The 18,269-nt window shown below is 54.6% G+C and overlaps 1 protein-coding gene and 1 long non-coding RNA gene across 4 annotated transcripts in view; one reads left to right on the forward strand and one right to left on the reverse strand.

The window, feature by feature from the left end:
• LOC132398728 (plakophilin-2-like) overlaps positions 1-507 on the reverse strand; it is a 60,847-nt gene extending 60,340 nt beyond the window's left edge. For all 3 annotated transcript variants that reach the window (XM_059978570.1, XM_059978568.1, XM_059978569.1), the window contains exon 1: positions 301-507. In XM_059978570.1, coding sequence (XP_059834553.1) covers positions 301-469 — 169 coding nt within the window. In that variant the 5' untranslated portion in view covers positions 470-507. The remainder of the gene's footprint in view (positions 1-300) is intronic.
• Positions 367-16,477, forward strand: LOC132398730 (uncharacterized). Its single transcript, XR_009513776.1, has 3 exons — positions 367-474; positions 2,762-2,996; positions 16,427-16,477. It is a non-coding gene; the product is annotated as an uncharacterized LOC132398730 (long non-coding RNA).
• Positions 16,478-18,269: the final 1,792 nt, after the last annotated feature.

Here is an 18,269-nt window from a genome sequence, read left to right on the forward strand (position 1 = left end):
CCCACTTATCGGTCCCCCGGTTACCTGCTCTCCCCTCTTCTGCCCTGGTTACCTACTGTCCCCTCCCCCAGTTACCTGTTCTCCCTCCCCCCTCTGATTACCAGTCCCCGGTTACCTGTTCCCCTCTCCCCTCCCCTAGTTACCTGTATCTGGATAGCTGTTCCCAATTACCCGCTCTTCCCTCCCCCTGTTACCTACTTTCCCCACCCCCACTTACCTGTCCACGGTTACCTCTTCTCCCGCCCCCCCCGCTCACCTGCCCTCTCTCCCCGTTACCTGCCGCCCCTCCCGGATGCCCACCTGTCGCCGTCTCCCTCCGGGCCAGGGCCAGACGGAGCTGCTGCCGGAGCCGGTGACTCCTGTCAGCGGCCTGTATTCGCTCGTCGGGCGGCACGGCGAGGCTGGAGTCGCTGCCGGGGGTCGGCCGGGCCAGCGCGGTGCGGATGAAGCCGCCGGTGGACGCGTCCATGGCGGGTGCGGGCTGGCAGAGAAAGGAGAGGGTGTGGCCGCCTGGCCCGCCCCGGATATACCCCGCAGCCCGTCCCTAGACACACCTACAGCCCCGTCCGGATATACTCCGCAGCCCGCCCTCCCCGTCCCTAGACACACCTACAGCCCCGTCCGGATATACCCCGCAGCCCGCCCTCCCCGTCCCTAGACACACCTACAGCCCCGTCCGGATATACCCCGCAGCCCGCCCGCCCTCCCCGTCCCTAGACACACCTACAGCCCCGTCCGGATATACCCCGCAGCCCGCCCTCCCTCCCCGTCCCTAGACACACCTACAGCCCCGTCCGGATATACCCCGCAGCCCGCCCGCCCTCCCCGTCCCTAGACACACCTACAGCCCCGTCCGGATATACCCCGCAGCCCGCCCGCCCTCCCCGTCCCTAGACACACCTACAGCCCCGTCCGGATATACCCCGCAGCCCGCCCGCCCTCCCCGTCCCTAGACACACCTACAGCCCCGTCCGGATATACCCCGCAGCCCGCCCGCCCTCCCCGTCCCTAGACACACCTATAGCCCCGTCCCTAGACACACCTATAGCCCCGTCCGGATATACCCCGCAGCCCGCCCTCCCTCCCCGTCCCTAGACACACCTACAGCCCCGTCCGGATATACCCCGCAGCCCGCCCTCCCCGTCCCTAGACACACCTATAGCCCCGTCCGGATATACCCCGCAGCCTGCCCTCCCCGTCCCTAGACACACCTACAGCCCCGTCCGGATATACCCCGCAGCCCGTCCCTAGACACACCTACAGCCCCGTCCGGATATACCCCGCAGCCCGCCCTCCCCGTCCCTAGACACACCTACAGCCCCGTCCGGATATACCCCGCAGCCCGCCCTCCCCGTCCCTAGACACACCTACAGCCCCGTCCGGATATACCCCGCAGCCCGCCCTCCCTCCCCGTCCCTAGACACACCTACAGCCCCGTCCGGATATACCCCGCAGCCCTCCCTCCCCGTCCCTAGACACACCTACAGCCCCGTCCGGATATACCCCGCAGCCCGCTCTCCCTCCCCGTCCCTAGACACACCTACAGCCCCGTCCGGATATACCCCGCAGCCCGCTCTCCCTCCCCGTCCCTAGACACACCTACAGCCCCGTCCGGATATACCCCGCAGCCCGCCCTCCCCGTCCCTAGACACACCTATAGCCCCGTCCGGATATACCCCGCAGCCCGCCCTCCCCGTCCCTAGACACACCTACAGCCCCGTCCGGGTATACCCCGCAGCCCGCCCTCCCTCCCCGTCCCTAGACACACCTACAGCCCTGTCCGGATATACCCCGCAGCCCGCCCTCCCCATCCCTAGACACACCTACAGCCCCGTCCGGATATACCCCGCAGCCCGCCCTCCCCGTCCCTAGACACACCTACAGCCCCGTCCGGATATACCCCGCAGCCCGCCCTCCCCGTCCCTAGACACACCTACAGCCCCGTCCGGATATACCCCGCAGCCCGACCTCCCCGTCCGGATATACCCCGCAGCCCGACCTCCCCGTCCCTAGACACACCTACAGCCCCGTCCGGATATACCCCGCAGCCCGCCCTCCCCGTCCCTAGACACACCTACAGCCCCGTCCGGATATACCCCGCAGCCCGCCGTCCCTCCCCGTCCCTAGACACACCTACAGCCCCGTCCGGATATACCCCGCAACCTGCCCTCCCCGTCCCTAGACACACCTACAGCCCCGTCCGGATATACCCCGCAGCCCGCCCTCCCTCCCCGTCCCTAGACACACCTACAGCCCCGTCCGGATATACCCCGCAGCCCGACCTCCCCGTCCGGATATACCCCGCAGCCCGCCCTCCCCGTCCCTAGACACACCTACAGCCCCGTCCGGATATACCCCGCAGCCCGCCCTCCCCGTCCCTAGACACACCTACAGCCCCGTCCGGGTATACCCCGCAGCCCGCCCTCCCTGTCCCTAGACACACCTACAGCCCCGTCCGGATATACCCTGCAGCCCGACCTCCCCGTCCCTAGACACACCTACAGCCCCGTCCGGATATACCCCGCAGCCCGCCCTCCCCGTCCCTAGACACACCTACAGCCCCGTCCGGAAACTCGTCGTATTCCAAGGGGATGGTTGCAGACCCTTCTGCCCACTAGTCCATGCTGACCAATATACCCCATCTCTGCAAGCCCCATTCACCTGTGTTTAGCCCCTATCAACCTTTCCTATCCGTGTACCTGTCCGAGATTGTTTTTTCAAATGTTGTTAATATATTTGCCCTGATCACTTCCTCCGGCAGATCACTCCACATACTGACCACCCATGCGGCCCCATCAGGCTCCATCACTCCCTTACAACCATCAGGCTCCTGACCCAGCATGGATAACTTCACTGAACTGATTCCACAACTTGTGATTCACTGTCAAAGACTTGGCAACTCGAGTTCTCAGGAATAATTATATAACACGGAGAACTGTGGTCAATCGGAGTTCGGAGGCTGATGCACCATCAATAACTCTCTCTGAGACGTAAAGGTGAGATATTGGCTTTTATTGACGGGAAGAAGGAACAAGCAGTGAGTGACCACCATACTACATCCTGGAGACTGAGAGGCCGGGCTCAGGCCTTGATCACCTTTATACCAGGGTCTGTAGGAGGAGCCACAGGAGCAGTCAGCAGAGGGGCATGTCCAGACAGGTATATGTAGTTCACCACACGGGGTCTGTGGGAGGAGCCACAGGAGCAGTCAGCAGAGGGGCGTGTCCAGACAGGTATATGTAGTTCACCACACGGGGTCTGTGGGAGGAGCCACAGGAGCAGTCAGCAGAGGGGCGTGTCCAGACAGGTATATGTAGTTCACCACACGGGGTCAGTGGGAGGAGCCACAGGAGCAGTCAGCAGGGGGGGTGTCCAGACAGGTATATGTAGTTCACCACACGGGGTCTGTGGGAGGAGCCACAGGAGCAGTCAGCAGGGGGAGTGTCCAGACAGGTATATGTAGTTCACCACACGGGGTCTGTGGGAGGAGCCACAGGAGCAGTCAGCAGGGGGCGTGTCCAGACGGGTATACGTAGTTCACCACACGGGGTCTGTGGGAGGAGCCACAGGAGTGGTCAGCAGGGGGAGTGTCCAGACAGGTATATGTAGTTCACCACACGGGGTCTGTGGGAGGAGCCACAGGAGCGGTCAGCAGGGGGGGTGTCCAGACAGGTATATGTAGTTCACCACACGGGGTCTGTGGGAGGAGCCACAGGAGCAGTCAGCAGGGGGGGTGTCCAGACAGGTATATGTAGTTCACCACATGGGGTCTGTGGGAGGAGCCACAGGAGCAGTCAGCAGGGGGGGTGTCCAGACAGGTATATGTAGTTCACCACACGGGGTCTGTGGGAGGAGCCACAGGAGCAGTCAGCAGGGGGGGTGTCCAGACAGGTATATGTAGTTCACCACACGGGGTCTGTGGGAGGAGCCACAGGAGCAGTCAGCAGGGGGCGTGTCCAGACAGGTATATGTAGTTCACCACACGGGGTCTGTGGGAGGAGCCACAGGAGCAGTCAGCAGGGGGGGTGTCCAGACAGGTATATGTAGTTCACCACACGGGGTCTGTGGGAGGAGCCACAGGAGCGGTCAGCAGGGGGGGTGTCCAGACAGGTATATGTAGTTCACCACACGGGGTCTGTGGGAGGAGCCACAGGAGCAGTCAGCAGGGGGGGTGTCCAGACAGGTATATGTAGTTCACCACACGGGATCTGTGGGAGGAGCCACAGGAGCGGTCAGCAGGGGGGGTGTCCAGACAGGTATATGTAGTTCACCACACGGGGTCTGTGGGAGGAGCCACAGGAGCAGTCAGCAGGGGGGGGTGTCCAGACAGGTATATGTAGTTCACCACACGGGGTCTGTGGGAGGAGCCACAGGAGCGGTCAGCAGGGGGAGTGTCCAGACAGGTATATGTAGTTTACCACACGGGGTCTGTGGGAGGAGCCACAGGAGCAGTCAGCAGGGGGGTGTCCAGACGGGTATACGTAGTTCACCACAGAGGTGACGGGGTCTTCACCCAGGACGAGGAGGCACTTTGTAGCAGCTTTTGTGGTGCGGCCAATTGGAGTTCTGGATTCGTTAGCCAGAAGGCAAGGACAGGCAGAGCGGCCACTGTTGGAGTGGGCTCAGAGTTAGAGTGGGGAGACTGTTGGCTTCAGCTCAAAAGGCTTGAGCAGTAACAGACGTGGGCAACATAAATATCTGGAAAGTTATTTTCTTGCTCATTCTTCGTCTGTAGGTGTATAGTTAGGGCAGAAAGAACAGCTCTGGGGCAGTGTTCTGTTCTTCGTGTGAGAGGTGGGATTTTTCTGAGAGACCGCCAGCCTCCCAGATAAGTACATCAGCATCGGGTGCACCGAGCTGCAACTCGACGACCTTCAACTCATCAGGGAAACTGAGGAGGTAATAGTTAGGAGCTACGGGGGGGGGGGGGTAGTCACCCCTAGGTTAGAGGAGGCAGGTGGATGGGTGAAGGAAAATCAGCAGGCAGTTCAGAGTATCAATTCCCTCAATAACAAGTGTACAGCGTTGGATACTGTTGGGGAGGCAGGGGTTCTACTGGGGGAGCCGCAGCAAGCAGATCTCTGGCTCTGAGGCTCAGAACGGAAGGGGGCGGAGGAGGAATGCACCGGTGATAAGAGATTCTGTACTGATAGGAAAGTCTGTGGACGCGATAGAGTCACCCAGATGGTGCGTACAAGATAGACAAAGGAGTATCAGTGGATGTTGAGTACTTGGATTTCCAGAAAGCTCTTTGACAAGCTGTTGCACATGATGCTGCTAAACAAGATGAGAGCCAGGGTATCACAGGAAAGACACTAGCATGGAGAGAGCACTGGCTGACAGGCAGGAGGCAAAGAGTGGGAATAAGGGGGTCCTTTCTGGATTGGCTGCCAGTGACTAGTGGTGTTCCACAGGGGTCTGGGCTGGGACTGATTCTTTTTACATTGTAGTCAACAATCTGGATGATGAAACTGATGGCTTTGTGGCCAAGTTTGCAGACGATACGAAGATAGGTGCAGAGGCAAGTAGTGCTGAGGAAGCAGAGAGGCTCCAGAAGGACTTGGACAGATTAGGAGACAGGGCAAAGAGGTGGCAGGTGGGATACAGTGTTGAGAAGTGTACGATCATGCACTTTTGTAGTAGGACTGAAAGACTATTTTCCAAATAGGGAGAACATTCAAAACTCTGTGGTGCAAAAGGATTTGGGTATCCTCATGCAGTATTCCCTAAAGGTTAATCTCCGGATTACTCCTCGTGCAACGAGCTAGGGAAGGTCAGAACAGGAAGACAGAGCAGACAAATGAGTGGCTGAGGAGATGGTGCAGGGACAGGGTTTCAAGTTCTTGGATCATTGGAACCTTTTCTGGGGAGGGGGTGACCTGTACAAGTGGGACGGGTTGCACCTGTACTGGAGGGGAACCAATATCCTGGAGGGAGATTTGCTAATGTTGTTGATGAGGGTTTAAACTAGATTTGCACGGGGATAGGAACCAAAATGAAAAGGCAGAGGATGGAGTGATTGCCGCACTAGTAGTGACAGCTTGTAAGGAGATTATGGGAAGGATAGGCAGATGTTAGAGCAAAGACGCACTCAGCCTGATGGTTTGAGATGTGTCTTTTTTAATGCAAGTCATAAACAAGGCAGATGAACTTAGAACAAGGATCAATACATGGAACTCTGGCAATTGCAGAGACTTAGATGTCTCAGAGGCAGGAATGCTGCCGAGTGTGCCAGACTTTAGATGTTTCGAAAAGGACAGAGAACATAGAACATAGAATAGTACAGCACATTACAGGTCCTTTGGCCCACCATGTTGTGCCGACCCTCAAACCCTGCCTCCCATATAACCCCCCACCTTAAATTCCTCCATATACCTGTCTAGTAGTCTCTTAAACTTCACTAGTGTATCTGCCTCCACCACTGACTCAGGCAATGCATTCCACGCACCAACCACTCTCTGAGTGAAAAACCTTCCTCTCATATCCCACTTGAACTTCTCCCCTTACCGTAAAGCCATGTCCTCTTATATTGAACAGTGGTGCCCTGGGGAAGAGGTGCTGGCTGTCCACTCTATCTATTCCTCTTAATATCTTGTCCACCTCTATCATGTCTCCTCTCATTCTCCTTCTCTTCAAAGAGTAAAGCCCTAGCTCCCTTAATCTCTGATCATAATGCATACTCTCTAAACCAAGAACAACAATACAATCAACATCAGTAAGACCAAGGACTCGATTGTGGACTTCAGGAAGGGGAAATGAAGGGAACACACGCAAGTCCTCATTGACGATCAGTGGCAAGCAGTTTCATGTTCCCGGGTGTCAGCATCTCTCAGGATCTGTCCTGGGCCCAGTGTCAGCATCTCTCAGGATCTGTCCTGGGCCCAGTGTCAGCATCTCTCAGGATCTGTCCTGGGCCCTTTGTCAGCATCTCTCAGGATCTGTCCTGGGCCCTTTGTGAGCATCTCTCAGGTTCTGTCCTGGGCCCAGTGTCAGCATCTCTCAGGATCTGTCCTGCGCCCTTTGTCAGCATCTCTCAGGATCTGTCCTGGGCCCAGTGTCAGCATCTCTCAGGATCTGTCCTGGGCCCAGTGTCAGCATCTCTCAGGATCTGTCCTGGGCCCAGTGTCAGCATCTCTCAGGATCTGTCCTGGGCCCAGTGTCAGCATCTCTCAGGATCTGTCCTGGGCCCTTTGTCAGCATCTCTCAGGTTCTGTCCTGGGCCCTTTGTGAGCATCTCTCAGGTTCAGTCCTGGGCCCAGTGTCAGCATCTCTCAGGATCTGTCCTGGGCCCTTTGTCAGCATCTCTCAGGTTCTGTCCTGGGCCCTTTGTGAGCATCTCTCAGGTTCTGTCCTGGGCCCTTTGTCAGCATCTCTCAGGATCTGTCCTGGGCCCAGTGTCAGCATCTCTCAGGATCTGTCCTGGGCCCAGTGTCAGCATCTCTCAGGATCTGTCCTGGGCCCTTTGTCAGCATCTCTCAGGTTCTGTCCTGTGCCCTTTGTGAGCATCTCTCAGGTTCTGTCCTGGGCCCAGTGTCAGCATCTCTCAGGATCTGTCCTGGGCCCTTTGTCAGCATCTCTCAGGTTCTGTCCTGGGCCCTTTGTGAGCATCTCTCAGGTTCAGTCCTGGGCCCTTTGTCAGCATCTCTCAGGTTCTGTCCTGGGCCCTTTGTCAGCATCTCTCAGGATCTGTCCTGGGCCCTTTGTCAGCATCTCTCAGGATCTGTCCTGGGCCCAGTGTCAGCATCTCTCAGGATCTGTCCTGGGCCCTTTGTCAGCATCTCTCAGGATCTGTCCTGGGCCCTTTGTCAGCATCTCTCAGGATCTGTCCTGGGCCCTTTGTCAGCATCTCTCAGGTCCTGGGCCCTTTGTCAGTATCTCTCAGGATCTGTCCTGGGCCCTTTGTCAGCATCTCTCAGGTCCTGGGCCCTTTGTCAGCATCTCTCAGGATCTGTCCTGGGCCCTTTGTCAGCATCTCTCAGGATCTGTCCTGGGCCCTTTGTCAGCATCTCTCAGGATCTGTCCTGGGCCCTTTGTGAGCATCTCTCAGGTTCAGTCCTGGGCCCAGTGTCAGCATCTCTCAGGATCTGTCCTGGGCCCTTTGTCAGCATCTCTCAGGTTCTGTCCTGTGCCCTTTGTGAGCATCTCTCAGGTTCTGTCCTGGGCCCAGTGTCAGCATCTCTCAGGATCTGTCCTGGGCCCTTTGTCAGCATCTCTCAGGTTCTGTCCTGGGCCCTTTGTGAGCATCTCTCAGGTTCAGTCCTGGGCCCTTTGTCAGCATCTCTCAGGTTCTGTCCTGGGCCCTTTGTCAGCATCTCTCAGGATCTGTCCTGGGCCCTTTGTCAGCATCTCTCAGGATCTGTCCTGGGCCCAGTGTCAGCATCTCTCAGGATCTGTCCTGGGCCCTTTGTCAGCATCTCTCAGGATCTGTCCTGGGCCCTTTGTCAGCATCTCTCAGGATCTGTCCTGGGCCCTTTGTCAGCATCTCTCAGGTCCTGGGCCCTTTGTCAGTATCTCTCAGGATCTGTCCTGGGCCCTTTGTCAGCATCTCTCAGGTCCTGGGCCCTTTGTCAGCATCTCTCAGGATCTGTCCTGGGCCCTTTGTCAGCATCTCTCAGGATCTGTCCTGGGCCCTTTGTCAGCATCTCTCAGGATCTGTCCTGGGCCCAGTGTCAGCATCTCTCAGGATCTGTCCTGGGCCCTTTGTGAGCATCTCTCAGGATCTGTCCTGGGCCCTTTGTCAGCATCTCTCAGGATCTGTCCTGGGCCCAGTGTCAGCATCTCTCAGGTTCTGTCCTGGGCCCAGTGTCAGCATCTCTCAGGTTCTGTCCTGGGCCCAGTGTCAGCATCTCTCAGGTTCTGTCCTGGGCCCAGTGTCAGCATCTCTCAGGATCTGTCCTGGGCCCAGTGTCAGCATCTCTCAGGTTCTGTCCTGGGCCCTTTGTCAGCATCTCTCAGGTTCTGTCCTGGGCCCTTTGTCAGCATCTCTCAGGTTCAGTCCTGGGCCCTTTGTCAGCATCTCTCAGGTTCTGTCCTGGGCCCAGTGTAAACATCTCTCAGGATCTGTCCTGGGCCCTTTGTGAGCATCTCTCAGGATCTGTCCTGGGCCCTTTGTCAGCATCTCTCAGGATCTGTCCTGGGCCCAGTGTCAGCATCTCTCAGGTTCTGTCCTGGGCCCAGTGTCAGCATCTCTCAGGTTCTGTCCTGGGCCCAGTGTCAGCATCTCTCAGGATCTGTCCTGGGCCCAGTGTCAGCATCTCTCAGGATCTGTCCTGGGCCCTTTGTCAGCATCTCTCAGGTTCTGTCCTGGGCCCTTTGTCAGCATCTCTCAGGTTCAGTCCTGGGCCCTTTGTCAGCATCTCTCAGGTTCTGTCCTGGGCCCAGTGTAAACATCTCTCAGGATCTGTCCTGGGCCCTTTGTGAGCATCTCTCAGGATCTGTCCTGGGCCCAGTGTCAGCATCTCTCAGGATCTGTCCTGGGCCCTTTGTCAGCATCTCTCAGGATCTGTCCTGGGCCCTTTGTCAGCATCTCTCAGGATCTGTCCTGGGCCCTTTGTCAGCATCTCTCAGGTCCTGGGCCCTTTGTCAGTATCTCTCAGGATCTGTCCTGGGCCCTTTGTCAGCATCTCTCAGGATCTGTCCTGGGCCCTTTGTCAGCATCTCTCAGGATCTGTCCTGGGCCCAGTGTCAGCATCTCTCAGGATCTGTCCTGGGCCCTTTGTGAGCATCTCTCAGGTTCAGTCCTGGGCCCAGTGTCAGCATCTCTCAGGATCTGTCCTGGGCCCTTTGTCAGCATCTCTCAGGTTCTGTCCTGTGCCCTTTGTGAGCATCTCTCAGGTTCTGTCCTGGGCCCAGTGTCAGCATCTCTCAGGATCTGTCCTGGGCCCTTTGTCAGCATCTCTCAGGTTCTGTCCTGGGCCCTTTGTGAGCATCTCTCAGGTTCAGTCCTGGGCCCTTTGTCAGCATCTCTCAGGTTCTGTCCTGGGCCCTTTGTCAGCATCTCTCAGGATCTGTCCTGGGCCCTTTGTCAGCATCTCTCAGGATCTGTCCTGGGCCCAGTGTCAGCATCTCTCAGGATCTGTCCTGGGCCCTTTGTCAGCATCTCTCAGGATCTGTCCTGGGCCCTTTGTCAGCATCTCTCAGGATCTGTCCTGGGCCCTTTGTCAGCATCTCTCAGGTCCTGGGCCCTTTGTCAGTATCTCTCAGGATCTGTCCTGGGCCCTTTGTCAGCATCTCTCAGGTCCTGGGCCCTTTGTCAGCATCTCTCAGGATCTGTCCTGGGCCCTTTGTCAGCATCTCTCAGGATCTGTCCTGGGCCCTTTGTCAGCATCTCTCAGGATCTGTCCTGGGCCCAGTGTCAGCATCTCTCAGGATCTGTCCTGGGCCCTTTGTGAGCATCTCTCAGGATCTGTCCTGGGCCCTTTGTCAGCATCTCTCAGGATCTGTCCTGGGCCCAGTGTCAGCATCTCTCAGGTTCTGTCCTGGGCCCAGTGTCAGCATCTCTCAGGTTCTGTCCTGGGCCCAGTGTCAGCATCTCTCAGGTTCTGTCCTGGGCCCAGTGTCAGCATCTCTCAGGATCTGTCCTGGGCCCAGTGTCAGCATCTCTCAGGATCTGTCCTGGGCCCTTTGTCAGCATCTCTCAGGTTCTGTCCTGGGCCCTTTGTCAGCATCTCTCAGGTTCAGTCCTGGGCCCTTTGTCAGCATCTCTCAGGTTCTGTCCTGGGCCCAGTGTAAACATCTCTCAGGATCTGTCCTGGGCCCTTTGTGAGCATCTCTCAGGATCTGTCCTGGGCCCTTTGTCAGCATCTCTCAGGATCTGTCCTGGGCCCAGTGTCAGCATCTCTCAGGTTCTGTCCTGGGCCCAGTGTCAGCATCTCTCAGGTTCTGTCCTGGGCCCAGTGTCAGCATCTCTCAGGATCTGTCCTGGGCCCAGTGTCAGCATCTCTCAGGATCTGTCCTGGGCCCTTTGTCAGCATCTCTCAGGTTCTGTCCTGGGCCCTTTGTCAGCATCTCTCAGGTTCAGTCCTGGGCCCTTTGTCAGCATCTCTCAGGTTCTGTCCTGGGCCCAGTGTAAACATCTCGCAGGATCTGTCCTGGGCCCTTTGTGAGCATCTCTCAGGATCTGTCCTGGGCCCAGTGTCAGCATCTCTCAGGATCTGTCCTGGGCCCTTTGTCAGCATCTCTCAGGATCTGTCCTGGGCCCTTTGTCAGCATCTCTCAGGATCTGTCCTGGGCCCTTTGTCAGCATCTCTCAGGTCCTGGGCCCTTTGTCAGTATCTCTCAGGATCTGTCCTGGGCCCTTTGTCAGCATCTCTCAGGTCCTGGGCCCTTTGTCAGCATCTCTCAGGATCTGTCCTGGGCCCTTTGTCAGCATCTCTCAGGATCTGTCCTGGGCCCTTTGTCAGCATCTCTCAGGATCTGTCCTGGGCCCAGTGTCAGCATCTCTCAGGATCTGTCCTGGGCCCTTTGTGAGCATCTCTCAGGATCTGTCCTGGGCCCTTTGTCAGCATCTCTCAGGATCTGTCCTGGGCCCAGTGTCAGCATCTCTCAGGTTCTGTCCTGGGCCCAGTGTCAGCATCTCTCAGGTTCTGTCCTGGGCCCAGTGTCAGCATCTCTCAGGTTCTGTCCTGGGCCCAGTGTCAGCATCTCTCAGGATCTGTCCTGGGCCCAGTGTCAGCATCTCTCAGGATCTGTCCTGGGCCCTTTGTCAGCATCTCTCAGGTTCTGTCCTGGGCCCTTTGTCAGCATCTCTCAGGTTCAGTCCTGGGCCCTTTGTCAGCATCTCTCAGGTTCTGTCCTGGGCCCAGTGTAAACATCTCTCAGGATCTGTCCTGGGCCCTTTGTGAGCATCTCTCAGGATCTGTCCTGGGCCCTTTGTCAGCATCTCTCAGGATCTGTCCTGGGCCCAGTGTCAGCATCTCTCAGGTTCTGTCCTGGGCCCAGTGTCAGCATCTCTCAGGTTCTGTCCTGGGCCCAGTGTCAGCATCTCTCAGGATCTGTCCTGGGCCCAGTGTCAGCATCTCTCAGGATCTGTCCTGGGCCCTTTGTCAGCATCTCTCAGGTTCTGTCCTGGGCCCTTTGTCAGCATCTCTCAGGTTCAGTCCTGGGCCCTTTGTCAGCATCTCTCAGGTTCTGTCCTGGGCCCAGTGTAAACATCTCTCAGGATCTGTCCTGGGCCCTTTGTGAGCATCTCTCAGGATCTGTCCTGGGCCCAGTGTCAGCATCTCTCAGGATCTGTCCTGGGCCCTTTGTCAGCATCTCTCAGGATCTGTCCTGGGCCCTTTGTCAGCATCTCTCAGAATCTGTCCTGGGCCCTTTGTCAGCATCTCTCAGGTCCTGGGCCCTTTGTCAGTATCTCTCAGGATCTGTCCTGGGCCCTTTGTCAGCATCTCTCAGGATCTGTCCTGGGCCCTTTGTCAGCATCTCTCAGGATCTGTCCTGGGCCCAGTGTCAGCATCTCTCAGGATCTGTCCTGGGCCCTTTGTGAGCATCTCTCAGGTTCAGTCCTGGGCCCAGTGTCAGCATCTCTCAGGATCTGTCCTGGGCCCTTTGTCAGCATCTCTCAGGTTCTGTCCTGGGCCCAGTGTAAACATCTCTCAGGATCTGTCCTGGGCCCTTTGTGAGCATCTCTCAGGATCTGTCCTGGGCCCAGTGTCAGCATCTCTCAGGATCTGTCCTGGGCCCTTTGTGAGCATCTCTCAGGATCTGTCCTGGGCCCTTTGTGAGCATCTCTCAGGATCTGTCCTGGGCCCAGTGTCAGCATCTCTCAGGATCTGTCCTGGGCCCTTTGTCAGCATCTCTCAGGATCTGTCCTGGGGTCTTTGTCAGCATCTCTCAGGATCTGTCCTGGGCCCTTTGTCAGCATCTCTCAGGATCTGTCCTGGGCTCTTTGTCAGCATCTCTCAGGATCTGTCCTGGGCCCTTTGTCAGCATCTCTCAGGATCTGTCCTGGGCCCAGTGTCAGCATCTCTCAGGATCTGTCCTGGGCCCAGTGTCAGCATCTCTCAGGTTCTGTCCTAGGCCCTTTGTGAGCATCTCTCAGGATCTGTCCTGGGCCCAGTGTCAGCATCTCTCAGGATCTGTCCTGGGCCCTTTGTCAGCATCTCTCAGGATCTGTCCTGGGCCCAGTGTCAGCATCTCTCAGGATCTGTCCTGGGCCCAGTGTCAGCATCTCTCAGGATCTGTCCTGGGCCCAGTGTCAGTATCTCTCAGGATCTGTCCTGGGCCCAGTGTCAGCATCTCTCAGGATCTGTCCTGGGCCCAGTGTCAGCATCTCTCAGGTTCTGTCCTGGGCCCTTTGTCAGCATTTCTCAGGATCTGTCCTGGGCCCGACGTATTGATGCTATTACAAAGAAGACACTGCAGTGGCTGCTTTTCATTAGGTGTTTGAAGAGACTTGTTATCTCCCTTTAACACAGGGCCTCGAGTCCTGGCAGCATCCTTGTAAATCTTCTCTGCACTCTCTCCAGTTTAATGATGTATTTCCTACAACAGGGAGATCAAAACTGTACACAGCACCGTGACCACGGTCTCACCAACATCTTGTACGACAGGGAGGGGACAGGAAGCAGGAAAGCACGGGCTGGTTACTTTAACAGCTGTCACAAGAAAAACATCAGCAGATATTGGGCTGAGTGGACAGCCAGGGACTCCTCCCCAGGGCAGAAATGGCTAATACAAGAAGGCATGATTTCAAGGTGATTGAACAAGAGTATGGTGGGAATGGATGTGAGAGGTAAGTTTTTTTTTAAATACAGACAGTGGAACACCCTTCACAGTTCTCCTGATACAAGGAAGGATATAGATATGCTGCAGACAGTTCAGTTGTTTACAGGAGGAGGAGGAATTGTAATGGATATGGTCTCTAAAATTCCCTCTGAATGGAGATAGTGGCCAGGGAATGATGAGGGGTATAGATGGGGTAAATGCATGCAGGCTCTTTCCACTGAGGCTGGTTGAGACTACAACTAGAGGTCATGGGTTAAGGGTGAAAGGTGAAATGTTTAAGGGGAATATGAGGACATCCTTCTTCACTCAGAGGATATTGAGAATGTGGAGCCAGCTGCCAGCAGAATTGGTGGATGCAGGTTCAATTTCAAAATTTTAGAGAAATTTCAATAGGTACATGGATGAGAGGAGTGTGGCGGACCACAGTCTGGGTGCAGTTCGATGAGACTAGGCAGATAAATGGTTTGGCACAGACTAGATGGGCTGAAGGGCCTGTTTCTGTGCTGGAGTGGTCCATGGCTCTACGATTCTAAATGGAAAGGGAGGTCTCAGATGGCGTGGGCCGAAGGGATTAGTTTAGTTAGCTATTTGATTAGTCCAATGGAAGTGAAGGTCAGGCCAAGTTGGGAATTGGCGTTCCCCAGTACTGGAGTGCCCTCTGCTGTCTCCTTGACAGACTGCAGATCCTTACAGAAAACCTACAAATTCCACCTGATGCGCCATCAATAACTCTCGGAGACGGGAGGGGAACGATAGGCTTTTATTAGCAGCAAACGTGACCACGATATCTTGGACACTGAGGGAGGAGCAGTGCCTCCAATCGCCTTTATACGGGGTCTGTGGGAGGAGCCACAGGAGCAGTCAGCAGGGGGGGGTGTCCAGACAGGTATATGTAGTTCACCACACGGGGTCTGTGGGAGGAGCCACAGGAGCAGTCAGCAGGGTGTGTGTCCAGACAGGTATATGTAGTTCACCACACGGGGTCTGTGGGAGGAGCCACAGGAGCAGTCAGCAGGGGGGGTGTCCAGACAGGTATATGTAGTTCACCACACGGGGTCTGTGGGAGGAGCCACAGGAGCAGTCAGCGGGGGGGTGTCCAGACAGGTATATGTAGTTCACCACACGGGGTCTGTGGGAGGAGCCACAGGAGCGGTCAGCAGGGGGGGTGTCCAGACAGGTATACATGGTTTACCACACCACCACTGCTTCATTATTTCCTGCCAGATCTGAGGTCAGTTCCTTAAGGTTATCACAGCTGGGGGGTGGTTATGCAATATGCTCCCATTACTTATTAAATGCTCCCAATGACATGCATCTCAAAGAGCTTCTGACAACCAAGTCCAGCTCCTGGCCTTCACGTGGGACTTAGATTCTAAGTGCAGTGGAACAATTTCTACCGTCAGGAGAAGGGGCAAAGGCGGTTTGCTGGTGCTTTTAAACCATTTGCTCAGGCAAATGGTGCTCATCAGCCGTGGTTGGCAGCCCATTTAGAAGAAGGAGAACTCTGATCTCAAACCTCCACTGTCTTGCTTGCGGCTGTACCCACTCATGGGGAAGGCTTCGGGAGTAAACCCTGAGGAAAAATCCGGATCTGGAGTCCCTAAGGCAGTCCTACGTTGAGTTCAACGCTGACTGGCAACTTCTGCGACATCGCTGGTGCCAAACTGTATCGGTCTCTGTCGTTCTTTCAGGTTCATCAGATACATGGAGAGGGGGAACTTGCTCCATGGGCAGCAGCTCACTCTCCATATTGTACTGCCCTGGCTTGTGTATCAAGACAGCTAGGATGCAGCATCCATGGTCAACCCTGACCAACGAAGGCCTCAATCACCTTAGGTACAGTCCAGCATCACTCTACGGACCATTGATCCATGTATATAGCCTATCTTACATATTTATGCTCATAGTGTTTTTATTATTATTGTGTCTTTATCTTATTGTGGTTTTTTGGTGCTGCATCAGATCTGAAGTTACAATTATTTCGTTCCCCTTTACACTTGTGTACTGGAAATGACATTTAACACTCTTGAATCTTGTGCCTCCAAAACGCTGATGTCACTGTAGCGTAGCAGTTAGCATGCCTCTTCATGGCACCACAAACTCAGCAGGTCAGGCAGCATCTGTGGAAATGAATAATGAGACCCTTCTTCAGGACTGGAAAGGAAGGTGGAAGGAGGGGAAGGAGGACTAGCTAGAAGGTGATAGGTGAAGCCAGGTGAGTGGAAAAGGTAAAGAGCTGAAGAAGAAGGAATCTGATACAAGTGGACCACAGGAGAAGGAGAAGAAGGAGGTGATAAGCAGGTGAGGAGAGGAGGTAAGAAGTCAGAATGGAGAATAGAAGAAGAGGGGAGGGGAGGGAAAACACTCAGGAGTGTGCAGATGGAGATAGGTTAAAAGACAGAATAAATGGTTCCATCTTAAGTTGGCAGGCAGTGACATGTGAGTACCACAGGGATTGGTGCTTGGGCCAACATTTTACCCTCTATCAACAAGTTGTTTGAGAGAACAAGCGTCATAATTGCAAGTCTGTTGATGACGTGGGTTTGTGACGAGAGAGGGGGATGTAAGAGGGCTTCAAGGGTGAGTTAATGATAGAGAGGAGAGAACATGGCTGATGGAATAGAATCTGGAAATGTTCAGCTCCGAAACTATGGTGCACCAAACAGAATGTTTTATGAAAGATTTGCTTTATTTGTCACAGGAATGAGAAACACCTTGTCAGGCTCTGGGAATTTATCCACTGTAACGTACCTCAAGACAGCAAGCAACCCCTCCTCTGTAATCTGAACATGGTCCATAACATCGCCAATGTTTACCTCACTTCTATTGATACCGTGTCCATCTCCCTAGTAAATAGAGATGCAAAATATCTATTTAAGATCTCCCCTGTCTCTTTTGTTTGCATTGCTCTACTTTCCATCTGCGTCAGTACATTATCCCAACTACAAGGTCACAGTCAAGTTTATTGCCATATACACAAGTCCACGTGTGCACAGGTGAAGTGAAAAGCTTACTTGAAGTAGCATCACAGACACAACATTCACAAGAAAAACATGAATAATAAAAGAAAGGACTTGATTAGACCAAAGGCAATCGTGGCGTGGAGTAGTCCATGTGTTCGTAGTGTTGTTATACTGAGATGATGATTTGATCATGCAGGTTAGTTCAAGAACCGAAAAGTTCGAGTACGGGCCAAAATGTCGTTGTGGAGTCTAGGCCCAGAGTGTATTGAAGCAACAGGACCGGGTGCTAGTGTGGGGAATGGCCTGATGTTTGGATCATTTAAATAGCAGGCCAGATTGAAAAGACAGGGTGTCAGGACCAGAGGAAAAGGTCAGGACAATTCCACTCACTGCTCTGTGATGTTTACTCTGATCTGCACTGAACTAGGCTGAGCTCTGGCCTGCTCCGAATGCTCTGAGCTTTGTGTCTGTGGACTCACTTTGATTCTGAATGCTATGCTTACTTTTATTGTTTGTACAATTTGTTTTTCTTTTCTCTCTCTGCACTCTGGGTGTTGGATGGTCTTTTTCTAATGGGCTCTTTTGGGTTTCTTGTTTTGTGATTGCCTGTAATGAGATGAATCTCAAGGTTTTATAATGTATCCATACTTTGATAATATGCATACTTTGAAACCTGAAGAACCGAATGATTGAAGAGGTGGAGTTAGTCAACGTTTGCTCAAACATTACAACGTATCTAGAACATACATGGAGCATAGGACAGTGCAGTATAGAAGCAGACCCTGTGGCCCACAACACTGTGCTAAACTAATAAATCCCCAACCAACTGCCTACACAAGGTCCTATAGTTCCGGTCTCTGCATGTTCTTGTGACCATCTACGAGTCTCTTAAACATCTGTATTGTATTAGCCCCCACCACATACATCTGGCCGTCTATTCCAGAGAGCCAGCACTCACCATGTAACGGAACACCTGCCCCTCACATCACCCTTCACTATAAACACATGCCCTCTGATATTAGACATTTCAACCCTGGGGAAAAGGTTGTTGCTGTCTACTCCACCTATAAAGCTCTATCAGATCTTCCCTCGACCTCCACCACTCCGGCGGAACCAACCCAAGCCTGACCAATCTCTCCTCATAGTTGGTACCGTTTAACCCGTTTAACCTTAGTTGCATCCTGGTGAGCCTCCTCTGCAGCCTCCACATCCGTCCTGTTGTGGAGTGATAACTCCCGCAAATCTTCTCATGGTTGGCTAAAATGCTGGAAGTCTTCTGGAAATACTACATCCGTGGGTTCACCCTTATTGGATCTACAAGTTACAACCTCAGCAAAAAGCAAGCTCTCTGTCCATCTTATTGGCCGCACACTCACTGGTTGAATATCTTCCCAGGTTGCTGGCGAGCAGAACACTCCTGGAGATTGCAGTCCTGGCCCAGGTCACTGCTGCGATTCACCGTGGAACATTCTGGAACGAGAGTGAGCCCAACTTGGTCTCCTCTCCCCCAGGCCTCCATCTGTAACCTTTTTCACTCAAGCTGATGAAAAATATGCAAATGTGCAGATGTACAATTCAAAG

This window comes from Hypanus sabinus, chromosome 8 (genome assembly GCF_030144855.1).
Source record: "Hypanus sabinus isolate sHypSab1 chromosome 8, sHypSab1.hap1, whole genome shotgun sequence".
NCBI lineage: Eukaryota > Metazoa > Chordata > Chondrichthyes > Myliobatiformes > Dasyatidae > Hypanus > Hypanus sabinus.